The sequence below is a fragment of the Solanum stenotomum genome, chromosome 3 (genome assembly GCF_019186545.1).
Source record: "Solanum stenotomum isolate F172 chromosome 3, ASM1918654v1, whole genome shotgun sequence".
Taxonomy (NCBI): domain Eukaryota; kingdom Viridiplantae; phylum Streptophyta; class Magnoliopsida; order Solanales; family Solanaceae; genus Solanum; species Solanum stenotomum.
Genome location: NC_064284.1, coordinates 65650687 through 65666784, shown reverse-complemented (window position 1 = coordinate 65666784; position 16098 = coordinate 65650687). Strand labels below are relative to the sequence as shown.

Below are 16098 nucleotides of genomic sequence, written 5' to 3'. Positions count from 1 at the left end.
ACTCATAGCCCTGTTAGGCATCCATATAGCCCTGTATGCAAAACATAGCCCTTCTAGGCATAGATCACATTCCTGCAGCTAACCACAATAGCCCCAACGACAATAATAACAATCCAACCGCTAAAAGCGAGCAATTTAGTTATAAGCAACATATACAAATAACCTCTAAGTCGTGTCCAACATAGGGACGCTACTAACTGAATAAGAATCCCAACAAGGGAGGATTATATCAACTTGAGCAGCTAACAATCAACAATCACGGCTACAAGTATATCAAGGATAACAACCCAAATACATTGTTTCTGAGCTTTAAGGAACACATGTCGCAAGTAGAGAATAGTCTTAACATACCTTTTTTGCTAAATTCACGTGGCCTAATGACTTTAACTCAATATTCCCTCGATATTACAACAAGGTAGGACCATAATCAACACACAAAAATAAAAGATACCATGATAATACGATAAAATATATGTATTTCCGTCGCAAATTGCTATTTGTTGCTTATAAAAGCTAGAGTCGATGAAAGAAGGGTCTTACCTCGATCTTAAGGTCGTAATACGCTTCAAAACCTTCAAATATATCCAAACCCTTGTTGTCCCAACACTAAAGTGTGATATGCTATGCAATCGATAAAACAAATTATACCACGATGATGAGCCCAACGCGTAGAACAACTTTCGTCAAGGATTTAAGTCGAGAAAATCTATATTTCACTTCATCCTATAAATGAGTTTCTCTAATTTCTCTGTTTTTTTTTAGCTTAAAATAGTGAAAAAGGTCNCACTCAATTTGACCCCCTAAACAAGAATATGAAGTCGGATTTTCTAAAAATGAAACGGATCTTTTTATATACAGCTAAACAAGTTTCCGGTAACTTCCGAAGCACATTTTTAAGAACTTTTTGGGTCAAATTCAAATATAATCATTTCATTAAGTTCTCGACCCCAAACTCACATGTGAGGCTCTAGTTTCACTCTATCATTTACCGGGTCGTTACAGCTTGTCCCTCTCTTCTACATGTTGAGTATGACCCAAGATAGAGTTAACATGATCACAAATGTCTTTTCCCAATAGTTCTGTCATCAGGTTAATATTTAAACTTTCATCTAATCTGAGCCGATTGACCTCTTCCAGATTTTCATCAGCAACTTGATCAATAGGCATAATATAGTGTAGAGCTCCAAGTAGTTGTGTCCAATTGTCATACCATAAGCTAGCATGACCACATCTAGGTTCCCACCATATTTCTTGATCAAAGTTATATCTGGCCAGTGACATTAGCTTCCAAACTTAAGATCCACCCCTCCATTCCACCACTTGAGGTCTATTCCTTTTGCAGTACTTATTCCACATAAACTGGGACCATATTAAATTTGTTGTTCTAAACTTCCACCATAATTTTGCAAACACAACTTTGGACACATCAAACAGAGATCTGAAACCAAAACCCCCTTCCTCTTTAGGCAGACAAATGTCATCTCAGGCTATCCAATGCTTTGCCCTACTATTTTCTTTGAAGTTCCAAAGGAATTTTGCAAACATTTTATGGAGGTCCTTTATTACACATTTTGGTGGCACCAACACAGATAACAAGTATACATGAATACTTTGCAACACATGATTGATAAGTACAACCTTACCACCTTGCAACTTATTTTGAACTTTTTTAATCAGTTCATTAAAATGAGACTTTTTCATCTTTGCATGACTAATAGGGCATCCTAAATAAATTATAGGGAAATCACCTCTCACAAATCCAGTAGCCTCCTCAACTTCATCTATAAGAGCGTTACCAGCCTTTTTAAACATGTAGAAATAGCTCTTATATCTATTGATATTTTGCCCTAATTGGTTTTCATACTCCTTCAAGGTATTCATAATAAGATCAATGAATTTCTTCTTAGTAGCAGCAAATATGATTGTATCATCTGCATAAGCATGATGATTTAACTTCTCACTCCACTTTGGCATCCCATATCCTTTGAAGTCAGCGTTATAATAAAGGGAAAAAGGACAAATATACCCTCGAATTATCGTAAATGGTATGTAGATACCCTTCGTTATACTTTTAGGACATTGATGCCCTTACCGTCTAATTTTTGGAGTGTATATACCCTTTGAACTAACGGAAAGACATGTGTCACGATCTTAACGATTTATCCAAAATTAATTTAATTTTTACCCACAATTAAAAAATTGACCCGAATAATTAAAAACCCACCAAATATTTTTAATACCCACGAGCAAATAAATCTAATTTTCCATTTCTTCTCAAGTTCCGGCAACCAAAGACTGTACTGCAACTCCATCTTCTCCGGGGACGTTCCACAAACAAAGCCACCTCTAACTGCTACAAACCCAGCATCCGGCGATCCGGCGAAATCAGCGAGGTTGCAACCCTTAGGCCACCACGCACTCATCTCTCCCTCATCGNGGGGGTTGGTTAGAGGGTAGGGACAAAATAAATTGATTTTTTCAACAAAAAAGTAATTGTAGTTTGAAGTTGGAAGAGAGTTTTGGAAAATGTTTTCCTTAAGTTTTGAAGGGAAGTCATTTTCCTTAAATTTGAGGAAAATGAGTTGATTTGGAAAACATTTAACCCAACCAAACATGAGAAAATTGGATGTTTTCCTTCATACCAAACACACGCAAAGTGTTCTTGTAGTGGCGGAGACGTGGAGTGGAGATTTTTACTAAAAAGGTTTAAAATACAAGGAAAAACTATACACACAAAGAAGCTGATAAAGGTTTTGTTTTAACATCTATTGTATGTATATTTTAAAAAATCAATATAATTAGAGTCGTAGTGCAAGGGCGAAGCCATATTGATGAACCCTTCGACAAAAAATTATACTAAATTATATTATTTTTTTGTCAAAGGGTTCATCAATATGGATTCACCCTTGCACTACGACTCTATGGACATGTGAAACGTGGGTGTCAAAATTAACCCACAAAAACATGACACACTCAATTTGTTTAAGTTTGATGAGTTATGATTTGTAATTTAATCCATTTTCAATCCAAATAATCTTGGGCAATCAATAACCCATCAATTTACTAGTAAATATACGAATCAAATCACCAAAACCTATTTTTTGAAAACTCAAGCATTATATAAGTCAGGGAATTCTAGGTCCATTGCCCACAAGATTATCTTTTTATAACCATTTTTTCTTAATGACTAAAGATTTCAGGTAATACACAAAGAATTTTTTTATAACAACCTTTTTTTAATGACTAGAGATCTTTTTTATGATGATTTTTTAAAGAAAAAATTACTTTAATAAACAACATATTTTATAAAATTTCATTCGCAATGTGACGTTAAATAATGTATCAAAAATTCTTAAGTTTTTAAAGATTTTTGTGAAAAAACATAAATAGAATATAATTAACTCTTAACATTAATATAATTATAATATTTTTTTAATGACCAACCTATCTATAACCTCTTTATCCTCAAGATTGGGTCTCCCAATTTCTCTTTTTATCAAAAATAGAATTAGTATCGAATTAGAGGGTCGGCCGGGGAGCCAACCCTGTAAGGTTCCACAAATTATGCCGGCCATATGTCTTGATAGCCATACAGCACTCACCACGCAGGCAAGAGTGGCATATTTAGCCAACCGACCCTTTTTAGTTCTTCAAATCAGCTACATCCTTCCATTTTATTTCCATCTATTTCCTCTTCATACATGCCTAGCTGCCGATGTGGGAGCATTAAATTTATACGTATATTAACATTCGGCTTAAGAGATAAAGTGTTTTTTATCTAAGACAGTTTTCTACCTAGCATTCGAACATGAGACTTATGATTTGGAATGAAGGAGTAATATTATATGGAAGCAATTGATTTTATAGACATCTAAAATAGGAGTATTTAAATTTGAATGGTATTTATCTCAATGGGATGATGGATTAACATAAGATAGATTGTAATCTTGTATTAACTAATTCCTCTAATCCTATGCATGTTTCAACTGTTATTGATGTGAAGATCATCGTGAGATTAAACGTGATTTTTAAATATCAAAGCTTTATTAATATCAAATACATGAACTCGTTCAAATGATAGCTTGATCAGTCAAGGTCGAATTACAAGTGGCTTCAATTACTCCAAGACAAAAATCTCATTTGTCCATATTTTAATTTCCAATATACAAAATCCCTCTAACTATTGAAAGGAAGATAAATTTTTCGTGTAATTATTTGAGAAAAACAAACTTTAGCAAACCTTTTGATAACATATAGAAAATGCTTTTTTTATACAATTCAAAACTAATATAGATTGTAGAATAGTTGAAAACCAAATATATAGTATTGACTAAATAATTTGATCGATTTTTAATCTATATTATAATCCCTATATTATTTAATATTCATATTATAATCTCACGTTATATTTTTTTTTCCATTTTCCAAAACAACCTAAGTGGAGAGGTCATGCATGTCTGCTTCGCCATGAAGAAAGATAATTAACAACTATTATTCGAACGTGCCATAATTAATTGACTTCAATTTTAAAATATATTCTACTAGATCGTGTCAGAGGTGGAGGGATCGAAGGAGAGAGGAGATCTCTGCTCTTATCGTTAATTATGTATGCCTCTAGATCTGGATGTATATCCTAAGCCAAGGGGTGCTAGTGAAAACATCCGTTTTTTTGCCTTAATTCCGTGTTTTACAAATGCATTCAATAGATTCTATCATGAACCATTAGATGAAGCCGACTTTGTCCATCTCGCATATCAACTTCCAACCACTTTTTTTATTTATCAAGTAATAGAGGTAATAATTATTTACATCAGCAATTTGATAGCACATTATAGAATTATTTTTTTTTTAAGAACTAGAAATTATTAAAAAAATCATTTTTATTTATCTGATATTTCAAAATTAGGTTTTCACTTTTAATTGTCAATGTTAACATATCAAGAAAAATTAATAATTATTTTTCATTCTTTACCTTAAACATTAATAACTTTATTTTCAAAAAAAATCTCAAAACATATTACTATATATCAATTAATACATATACATATTCATATTAATCATTATTTAATAAACAACGTACAAAATCCAAAATGAATGACTAAAAATGAACACACAGAAAGTATAAAGAAAAAGGCTTTTAATTGGATCCAATTTGAAGTAGAATATTAAGATCCATCAATTTGCCAAAGCTATTATTTGAGTATTTTTTTAAAAAATGCATCCATCCAACTGGCATGTAAATACACAGAGAGTCATTAGTATCTGAAATGCTATTAATAAAACGCATTATTTGAATGCAATTTATGAATAAATTTTACCTAACACGATTTCGAGTCTATTTTGGGTGGACTTATAAGTTGTTTCCTTCATTTCAAATTAATTGAATTGTTGAGATATTTTTCATTTTTCAAATTAGCTTAATTGTTCAATTTTCAAGATCGCTTTTAGAATGTTCTTCCAATTTATGAAAAGTTATGCTAAATTTATATCTTAATCTTCTTTTCTTAAAGGATGTGAAACACCTCGAAAATTCAATTAATTTGAAATGGAGGGAGTATAGTTTTCTATTTATTTTTATTGTTTAACTTAAAAATAAGTATTTAACTAGTTAATTACTTAACATAGCTATAGTTTGTCTTAGTTACAATTCGCAACCTATTTTTGGTTATAATTATGCGGCTCAGCTTTTTAGTTTTGTATAATTCACACATTTGTATAATTCAGAATTTGTATAATATACTTTGTATAACTTTTGTATAATATAATTTGCATAACTGTTTACACTTCAAATGTTTGTAACTGTATAAATTTGTTATTTCAAGTTTATACAAAATTAACTGAATTATACAAATGTACCCGCGAATTATACAAACCTGCAAATTATACAAACGAGACAGCTTAAACTGTACCTACAACCCGTAAATATGCAAACTATAGCTATAAAACATAATTAAGTTTATTATAGTGACTATTTGCGAAAGTTCCCCAACTCTAATTTTATCCAAAACTATAAACTATTTAAATAGGCTTTTACAAGTTATGTTTCTGAAATATAATTTACAACTTTCAATAAAATTTACAGATAAAAATGGATAAATCACTGAGATGACGTTTGTAGAAGATGAGTATTAGAAAACAATGCGGGGTCGTTTGGTAGAGTGTATTAGGAAAAATAACGCATGCATTAGCAGTGTGTATTNAAATGCATCCATCCAACTGGCATGTAAATACACAGAGAGTCATTAGTATCTGAAGTGCTATTAATAAAACGCATTCTTTGAATGCGATTTATGAATAAATTTTACCTAACACGATTTAGAGTCTATTTTGGGTGGACTTATAAGTTGCTCCCTTCATTTCAAATTAATTGAATTGTTGAGATATTTTTTATTTTTTAAATTAGCTTAATTGTTCAATTTTCAAGATCGCTTTTAGAATGTTCTTCCAATTTTACCCTTTATTAGTTAGTATTGAAATTAGTTATTAATTAATGTTTAGTTATTTTAATCATAAATTTGACAAGAATTAATAAGGGTAAAAATGAAAAGTTATGCTAAATTTATGTCTTAATCTTTTTTTCTTAAAGGATGTGAAACACCTCAAAAATTCAATTAATTTGAAATGGAGGGAGTATAATTTTTTTTTTTATTATTTAACTTAAAAATAAGTATTTAACTAGTTAATTGCTTAACATAGCTATAGTTTGTCTTAATTACAATTCGCGACCTATTTTTGGTTATAATTATGCGGCTCAGCTTTTTAGTTTTGTATAATTCACACATTTGTATAATTCAGAATTTGTATAATAACTTTTGTATAATATAATTTGCATAATTGTTTACACTTCAAATATATGTTTGTAACTGTATAAATTTGTTATTTCAAGTTTATACAAAATAAACTGAATTATACAAATGTACCCGCAAATTATACAAACGAGACAGCTTAAACTGTAGCTACAACCTGTAAATATGCAAACTATAGCTATAGAGCATAATTAAGTTTATTATCGTAACTATTTGTGAAAGTTCCCCAACTCTTATTTTATCCAAAACTATAAAACTACTTTAAATAATACCTAAAATAAATCAATTTAAATAGGCTTTTACAAGTTATGTTTCTGAAATATAATTTACAACTTTCAATAAAATTTACAGATAAAAATGGATAAATCACTGAGATGACGTTTGTAGAAGATGAGTATTAGAAAACAATGCATGTATTAAATTTTGTATTACTACTTTTTTGTTTAATACACTTCTTCAACCTATTATTAACTAGTGCAAGTATTAATTGTACACTCTATTTGACATTATCTTTTGTAAAATTGAAATATCCAAATCATGATATTATTCGAACATGCCAAGATTAATGAACTTCAATTTTAAATATATCCCAACAGATTGTGTCGTAGATGTCTTTAGAGATGTTTTTAATTTGATATAGTAAATTGAAGGTGCAATATATCGATAATTCTTTAAATTTATTGATATATTATATTTAATATTTGAATTAACTTATATTTTAATTAAATACCTAAACACATGTTAAGTCTTCTTATCAAACACACGTAGTTTAATTAGTTAATTTATATATATAATAAATACTTTATGATTTTTTTAGAAAAACTCTAATGAATATATCAAAAAGGTCAAGCTAGGTGGCTGTTCCAAGTTTTTAGTCTCTGTTTGAATAAATTGTTTGGTGAAAAGAATTTTAGTTCAAAAAGTCATTTCTAGAAATGAATACAAATTTTCTAAAGTTTGAAAGTACCTAGCAGTTACCACCCACTTAAAGACTTTTCTTGAAAAAATAAAGTTAAATTGATATTAAAAAAAGTGTATATTGATACCAATTTATTTTTATTTATCAAGTAATAGAGGTAATAATTATTTACATTAGCAAATTGATAGCACATTATAGGAAAATATAATTTTTTATTAAAGTAATAGAAATTACTCAAACAATAAATAAAATAATACAACTGTTAAATTTACCAACCCTACACGCACACACACACACATTCATTAGTATCTCAAAAACAATTGATAAAGCGGATTTGATGGATGTGATTTATGAACAAGTTTAGCGAACACGATTTAGAGCTTGTTCGGGTAGACTTAACTTCTTCTTTTTTTCTTTTCAATTTTTTTTATTTTTCAATTATTTAACATAAAAATAAGTATTTAAATTATTTTATTAAAAAACTATAAAACTACTTAAAATATCTAAAATAAATCAATTTAAACAGGCTCTTACATGTTATGTTTTTGAAATATAATTCACAAGTTGCAATGAGATTTACAAGTGAAAACGGAATAATCAAGAGTACGTTTGGTAGAAGATATTAGAAAATAATGCATGTATTAAATTTGTATTACTATTTCCCTCTTGAATACATTTTTTCAATTTATGTATAACTAATGTAAGTATTAATTGTACACTTTATTTGATATTAATCTATGTATAATTAATATATGAAAATCATGATATTAACAATTAGAAGGTTAGTACAACATGGGTTGTGGACTTGTGGTGCAATTGTTGGACTATTTCACCCTTGACTAGAGGTCTCGGATAGGATCCTAGGTACGGAAAAAATCTTATAGGGAGCGTCAATCTCGAAAGGGACCTGCAGTGAGCTATCTAAATTTAGTCGAAGGTCCATGTATTCGTGAAAATATACAAAGCTAAAGAATGTGAATGACATTTTTGTAAAAGAAAAATATAACAAAAAAGATTATGCAATAGATGTTATTTTTAATACATTAAATCAATGGTTGAATAAGAGATAATGCAAACATAACATATATAGTCTAATTAGTTAATTTATCTACCTAATAAATGCTTTTATGATTCTTTTTAGAAAAAAATTAATAAATACATCAAAGAGGTCAAGCTAGGTGGCTGTTCCAAGTTTTTAGCCTCTCTTTGAATAAATTGTTTAGTGAAAACAATTTATTTCAAAAAGTCATTTCTAGAAATGAATACAAATTTTCTAGCACCCACTTAAAAACTTTTCTTCAAAAAATAATAAGTTCAATTGATATTAAAAAAGTCTGTATATTGAATGCCAATTTCTATTTTTTTTTATTATCAAATAATAGACTAATAATTATTTACATTAGTAAATTGATAGCACATTATAGGGAAATATATTTTTTTATTAAAGTAATAGAAATTACTGAAACAATAAATAAATTAATACATCTGTTAATTTACCAACCCTGCATGCACATACACTCACATCCATTAATATCTGAAATGCTATTGATAAAGCGCACCAGATGAATGCGATTTATGAACAAGTTTAGCGAACATGATTTAGAGTCTGTTTGGGTAGACTTAACTCTTTTTTTTTCAATATTTTAATTATTTAACTTAAAAATAAGTATTTAAATTATTTTATTCAAAAATTATAAAACTACTTAAAATACATAAAATAAATCAATTCAAACAGGCTATTGCATGTCATGTTTCTGAAATATAATTTACAAGCTGCAATGATATTTACAAGTGAAAACAGAATAATCAAGAGTACGTTTGGTAGAAGATATTAGAAAATAATGCATGTATTAAATTTGTAATACTATTTCCTCTTTAATACATTTTTTAATCTATGTATAACTAATGTAAGTATTAGTTGTACACTCTATTTGATTATTCTATATTTCTATGTATAATTAATATACAGAAAATCATGATATTAACAATTAGAAGGTTACAACATAGGTTGTGGACTTGTGGTGCAATTGTTAGACTATTTCACCTTTACCAGATGTCTCGGGTCAGAGCCCTATGTACTAAAAAAATTCTTATAGGAAGCACCAATCTCGAAAGCGCCTAGCAGTGAGCGATCTAAATTTAGTTGAAGCTCCATGTATTCATGAAAATATACAAAGCTAAAGAATATGGATGATATTTTTGTAAAAGAAGAATATTTTTTAAAAAGTCATGCAATACGTGTTATTTTTAATATATCAAATCAATTATTAAATAAGAAATAATGCAAACCTAACATAATTAATCCCTTTCATATGTTGCTACCATATTCAACATTATTCAATTATACAACCTATTAAATGATCATTAATATAAATTACTATATGTCCAACTTGAAAAAGTAATTTAGTATTTCTAAAATGTAAACATACTTTGGACTAAAATTCTCAGTGAGTTTTCAAATCATCTCCATCACGTAATTGAATTCTCACGTTTCTAATTGTTTGACCATGGAAAAACCAATGGAAAAAACAAACACATCAATTCTATTGACATGTAGTAGCAAAAAATACTTCTTTCTTTCTTTCTATTTTATTTTATTTTATTATTTTTAATTAACTATTTGAACTTTGGTACTAGAGATTTTTCAAACTAATCTAGACTGAAATCACGTAGAATTCATTTATGGAAATAATATTTTAAGATTTTTATAATTCAAACTCAAAATCTTTAACTAAAGGTAGATTTTTTTCCATATTTGTAGGTTGTATGAAATTCATTTAGTTGGAAATAACGCTCGATTGATAGTTAACATTTTTTTTATAATATGATTTATCTATATAGTTATCGTTTTTAATTATGAAAGTTTATTGGATAGAGCGGGAGCCTACTCAAGATCATTAGTAATGCATATCGTTCCTTCTTCCATCACCAATCTGATTTATTGATACTAAGTAGACATTTGATCATGAATTTTTAATTTTTTTATTTAAAATTTATGAAATTGAAGTTGCATTTCATAGTACTTCTTGGCTCTTGCAAAGAATACTTGAAATAATGCTCATGTTTGAATATACTTAAATATAACTTAAATAAGTTGGAAAATAAATAATAAATTATTTTTTAAATTTTAAAATTAAATGATTTTCAAATTATTAAAAAATCATTATGAAAAAAAGTACAAATAAATGGGCCTTCTCATTTTAAACAAAATCATTTTTTTTTTTTTTTGCTCTTTTCCTTTTCTCCAATAAGAGCAAAATACTTTTTTCTCAGAGAAAAGTTAAAAAAGTACTCACCAATCGCTGCACTTTTAGTTGTTGCATACTCGCTCATTCCATTCGCCACGTCACTTGACCAAATTCTATTGGTCCTTGAAACGTGTTCCCTTCATCAGAACACTCATAAAGCGAGTATTATACCTTTATTCTACTCGCGAGAGTTTGCTAAAATAAAACTTCAAATATTTATAAGCGCGGCATTGGAGGGAAAATACAATTTTTTTTTTTCTCTTTTTTTAAAAAAATAAAAAATGAACTGTACTGTTCTATCACCCTATATATAAATAATTCGAACTGTTAATGCAATAGAAGTCTTCCTCTGTTTCTCTCTCTATTTTGAATCTCTTGCTGTTTTCTAGAGAGAGAAAGCTTTGAGTTTACAGTAATGGGTTTGTTATCATTCTTAGGGAGGTTTCTCTTTGTATCAGTCTTCGTTCTATCTGCTTATCAAGAGTAAGAAACTCATCAGTAGCTTGTTCAGATCTACTTTTGTATGTTTTTTATGCAGTTTGAATGTATGTGTAGTATTATTTGAGCTGCATTGAGTTCTTCATAGCTATGCTTTGGTTTTCTGTATGGTTTATTGTGTGATTTAAACAAAGTTAGGTTTGGATCTAGTTGGATTTGGAGCTGAAGTGTTACAATTTGATCATCGTGGCTTTTGATAAGCTAATTGTTTAATTCTAGTATGTTTTAACGTTGTTTCTGTGTTTTTATGAAGTTTTACTGTTTGTACAAGTTTATGTACTGTTATTTGAGTTGCATTGAGCTGTCTATTGCCATGATTTGGTTTGCTGTATGGTTTGTTGTGCTCTGTAAACAAAGCCAGATATGGATCTAGTTGGATTTGGATGAACTAGTAGACTGGATTTGGATCTGAAGTTTTAGAATTTGATCATGTTGCTTTTGATAAGCTAATTGTTCAATTCTACTCTGTTTCTGTCTGTATAGAATGTTAAGTTGCATTGAGTTCATTATAGTGATGTTATGGTTTGCTGTGTGGTTTATTGTGTGCTTTGATGGAAACTAGTGTTTTCTGCTTTGTTCAAATCAGTATCTGCGGAGTTGGAATGGATCTAGAGGTATTTGGATGAACTAGTTGACTAGAATTGGAGCTGAAGTTCAAAAAATTGATTATATGGCTTTTGACCAGTTCAATTCTGTTAGCTAATACTTTTACTTTATGTTGATAGTAAAGTTAAGTACCATGTAATTGAATGTGCATTTTTAGTAGTATTATTTGAGTTGCATTGAGTTTTTTTTCATCAACAACAACATACCTGGTGAAATCCCACAAGTGGGGTTTGGGGGAGTAGAGTGTAGCAGACCTTACCCCACCTCGTGGAGGCAGAGAGACTGTTTTCGGAAAGTTGCATTGAGTTCTTTATTGCTCTGATTTGGTTTGTTGTAAGTTTTTTGTGTGCTTCAGAGGAAGCTAAGGCTTCTTCTTGATTTGAATCAGTATCTGAGGAGTTGGATTGGATCTGGTGGGATTTGGACCGATGAACTAGTAGACTGGTTTTGGAACTTATGTTTTAGAATTTTATCATGTGGCTTTTGGTCAGCTAGTTATGTAATTCTAGTAGCTCACACTTTGTTTCTGTGGCTTCCTTATGAAGTTTCAGTGTTTATACAACTTTGTATAGTATTTTAAAGTTGCATGAGTTCTTCATTGGTATGTTTCATTTTATTGTGTTCTTAAAGGAAGCTATGGTTTTCTCATTGGTTCAGATCAGTATCTGAAGAGGTTGATTGGATTTAGTGAGACTTGGATGAACTAGTGGATCAGATTCAGAACTTAAAGTGTTTTAGAATTTCATTGCGCGGCTTTTGATTAGCTAATTATTTAATTCGAGTTGCAAACACTCTGATTCTGTTTTTTCTTTTGCAGTTTCAATGTTCATACAACTCTGTGTAGTATTATTTGAGTTGCATTGAGATCATTATCACTATGCGTGGTTTACTGTGTAGTTATTGTGTGATTAGAGACTGTTAGGGGTTTCTCCTTTGTTTGAACTAGTAACTTAGGAGTTGGACCAAGTGGGATTTAGATGAATTACTAGTGGACTGGAATTGGCCTGAAGTTTAAGAATTTTAATATATTGATTTTGATCAGCTAGTTGTTTAATTCTTTTAGCTTGTACTTGTTCTTTTCTTTGGTAGTAAAGTTAAGTACTGTTTGGTTGAATGAGTGTGTTTGTTTGTCTCTCTCTGTGCATTGATCTACTCGAAGCGCTAGGTTTGCTGCTATATTGCTTATAGTAATACTGATCTGAATGTTTATGTACCTGCTATCTATTCCAATTTTGGTGCACTTACTGATTGTGTTATCACTTTAGTTTGAAATTGCTACCACTAAATTGTTTTTTCATTCTAAGTGACTATAACATACTTTATTTTCTATGTGGTGATATTACTCCTTGCCATAAAATAAAGAAAAAAACACATAACACTCTCGAAGTTAGCAGTTGAACCTTACCTATTTCTGGTCTTATGGGATAATGCCGGGAAGTCTTTCCATGCTAAACATACACAATTACATCCGATATCAACGCAAGCTTATTTGTTTAATTGAAATGGATCAGATATGGAAGTCTTTTCTGTTTATTGACTTCTCTATGTTCTTTTATTCCTGAAAATTGTCCATTTAGAAGTTGTTAGTTTGAGGGGAATAAGTTTTAAGGTACAGAATATAACGGTGCAATGCTACAATCTGTTATAGTTGCCAGCAAGTAGCATTCACATCCTTTCTGCAGAATAATTGTTTAAGAGGAGAAAATAATAACACAGATGTTGTAGAGATATCTATAGTTGATGAGGAGAATCAGGCTCAGTTATGCTACCCCTTCACTATGGAACTCATACATGCTTTCAGGAAATTGATAAGTTTAGTGCCTTTCAAAATAGCAAAGCTGTAGGCTTATTTATAGAGAGATACTGGAAATGTAGTCTATCGATTAGCATATGTACTTCAAACTTGTGTATATTTACTTGTTTCTTTTCATTTCGTACTTGTGTTTCAAGACATTTGAGGATATCAAAAAGAGATGTTAAGAGATCATAAAAGAACAACACCTTGAGTTCTTTAAATCTTAATTTATTTTGTTGTTGTTTATAGGTTCAACGACTTTGGGGTTGATGGTGGTTCAGCAGCAAAAGCACTAAAACCTAAGTTTGATGTTTTGTCTAAGCATGTCGCAACACACACTGGATTTGAAGTACCACATGTAGAGGTAATAACTATTTTGCTTTTGGTTATTTGAACTTGGTTTTAGCAATTGTCCAATTGGTCTAATGACTCAAGATATCACTCACAGATGAAACATCTAATTTTTGGGGCCTTGATCATGAAGAGTCTTGGAAGCCTTCTCTTTGTCTTTGGTAGCTCTTTTGGAGCTATAATCCTGGTTTGTATCTACTATTTGCTCAAACAAATTTATGAAATTGCTTTAAAATATGTGTTGCTTGCACTCTTCAAAAGTGTTACCACACTACTTTTGGAGGATTTGAAGTCCACTCAGTGACACTTTTAAAGAGTCTGAGCAACATAGTTTAAAACAAGTGAATTGTTTGAATTTGTTTGCTTCACCCTGCTGACCACATCTTCATTCTGCTTTTCCTGAATGAAGGTTCTGCATCAAGCCATTGCTACTCCCGTCTTATATGACTTCTACAACTACGATGTTGACAAGAAAGAGTTTGCTCAACTCTTTGTCAAGTTTACTCAGGTAACTCAACATATATCTCTTTAAATTATCATTTCTTGCGTCCATTATTTCCAAATTGCTATATCTAGAACGAAACTTTGCAAGTTTTTATTTAGTTGTGTATTTTACGCTATTCTTTTCTGACAGAGCTTGGCACTCCTCGGCGCACTGTTCTTTTTTATTGGCATGAAGAGCTCTGCGCCCAATAGATCCTCCCACCCAAAGAAGAAGGCTCCCAAGACGAAGACAGGTTAAGGGATATGAGACGTTGAGAGATGTTTCAATTTTGCTGTGATCGATTTGCAGCATGCCATACCTCTTTGAAGAGTTTCTTGTAAGCTTTGTATTTTGCAATTTTACTTCGGTTAAATTCCCCAACTTTGTAGCTTCGTTTTTGTTTGATTGTTTTTTCTGTTGCTGATAAATTATCACTTGGAAAATTTTTTTGATTTATATATTAGTCCCCAAAAAAAGAATCTGAAGTTGACAATTCCTAGTAATTTAATTTGTTAGCTTTTATTGGTTCTCATGTNACCAACAAAAGATAAATAGAAAGAAACACCACCCAAACCCAGCTGCTGTTTGGGACCTAAAACAGGATCTTGCTGACTTCCGAATCCGATCTTCACCGTTCAAATCAACCACCAAGATGTCAGGAACACTCCGTACAAATTTCAGCCCGATCCAACGGTTAGTTAATCGGAAAACACGATCTGAAGGTTGCCGGTCGGAATAAAGGACTGCAGCAAAAGAACCCTTTTTCTTCTCTCTTATCTCTTGTTGAAAGCTCTCTCAAAAACCTCTCTTATGTCCTAATGTCTTTCAAAGACAATATTAATGAGCAATCTAAATTATTCTCTCAAGACCATCCTCTATTTATAGAGTTGTGCTTTTCCTTACAAAGCCAAAACCAACTCCAAGTAGGATTACTATTCCAATCCTTTTCCTAATAGAATTGGAAACCAAATAAAGAGAATAATTCCAATCCTTTTTCAAGTAGGATTAGGCCATGGGCCTTTGGCTAAAACTTGGGCAATAGCCCAACAAAGTCTGGGGAGGGTGATGTGTATGCAACCTTACCCCTCTACCTTGTAAATATAGAGAGATTGTTTTCGCTGGTTCAAGAAAGTTCCAATTTAAACATAGATAAAATGGTAGGTATGATTTTTTTGTTCATCTATCTAAATTTTGGTAGGTTGAAAGTATTTAATATTTGTCTTAGTAAGAGCTAAGAGTCAACAAGATTTTTGTGACAATATAATAGTTGAAGTGTGTGTAATTAGTTACTCTCTTTGTTTGATTGAGTTTGATCTGGTACGATTGAAGAAAAAGAGAACTTTTCTATCTTGTAATCTTAAATTAAAGTTATGCCAAATATATCAAAATGT

The 16098-nt window shown here is 30.5% G+C and overlaps 2 protein-coding genes and 1 non-coding gene across 3 annotated transcripts in view; 1 reads left to right on the top strand and 2 right to left on the bottom strand.

Moving 5' to 3' along the window:
• LOC125859587 (TNF receptor-associated factor homolog 1b-like) overlaps nt 1-16098 on the bottom strand; it is a 170291-nt gene that overhangs the window by 59170 nt on the left and 95023 nt on the right. The gene's annotated exons all lie outside the window — the stretch shown is intronic.
• On the bottom strand, nt 3521-3644 carry LOC125861052 (U11 spliceosomal RNA). The gene has a single exon (XR_007445923.1). It is a non-coding gene; the product is annotated as a U11 spliceosomal RNA (small nuclear RNA).
• Nucleotides 11242-15242, top strand: LOC125859604 (uncharacterized). Its single transcript, XM_049539387.1, has 5 exons — nt 11242-11456; nt 14122-14236; nt 14321-14410; nt 14633-14731; nt 14858-15242. The coding sequence occupies exons 1-5, from the start codon at nt 11389-11391 to the stop codon at nt 14963-14965; spliced, it is 480 nt and encodes a 159-aa protein (XP_049395344.1). The 5' UTR covers nt 11242-11388; the 3' UTR covers nt 14966-15242.

What these genes read in the sequence shown, in the direction of transcription:
- LOC125859604 (XM_049539387.1), top strand. Translation starts at nt 11,389, where the DNA reads ATGGGTTTGTTATCATTCTTAGGGAGGTTTCTCTTTGTATCAGTCTTC. An exon ending in GTTCTATCTGCTTATCAAGA is followed by an intron (nt 11,457 to 14,121) that starts GTAAGAAACTCA and finishes TGTTGTTTATAG; the next exon opens with GTTCAACGACTTTGGGGTTG. An exon ending in TTGAAGTACCACATGTAGAG is followed by an intron (nt 14,237 to 14,320) that starts GTAATAACTATT and finishes TATCACTCACAG; the next exon opens with ATGAAACATCTAATTTTTGG.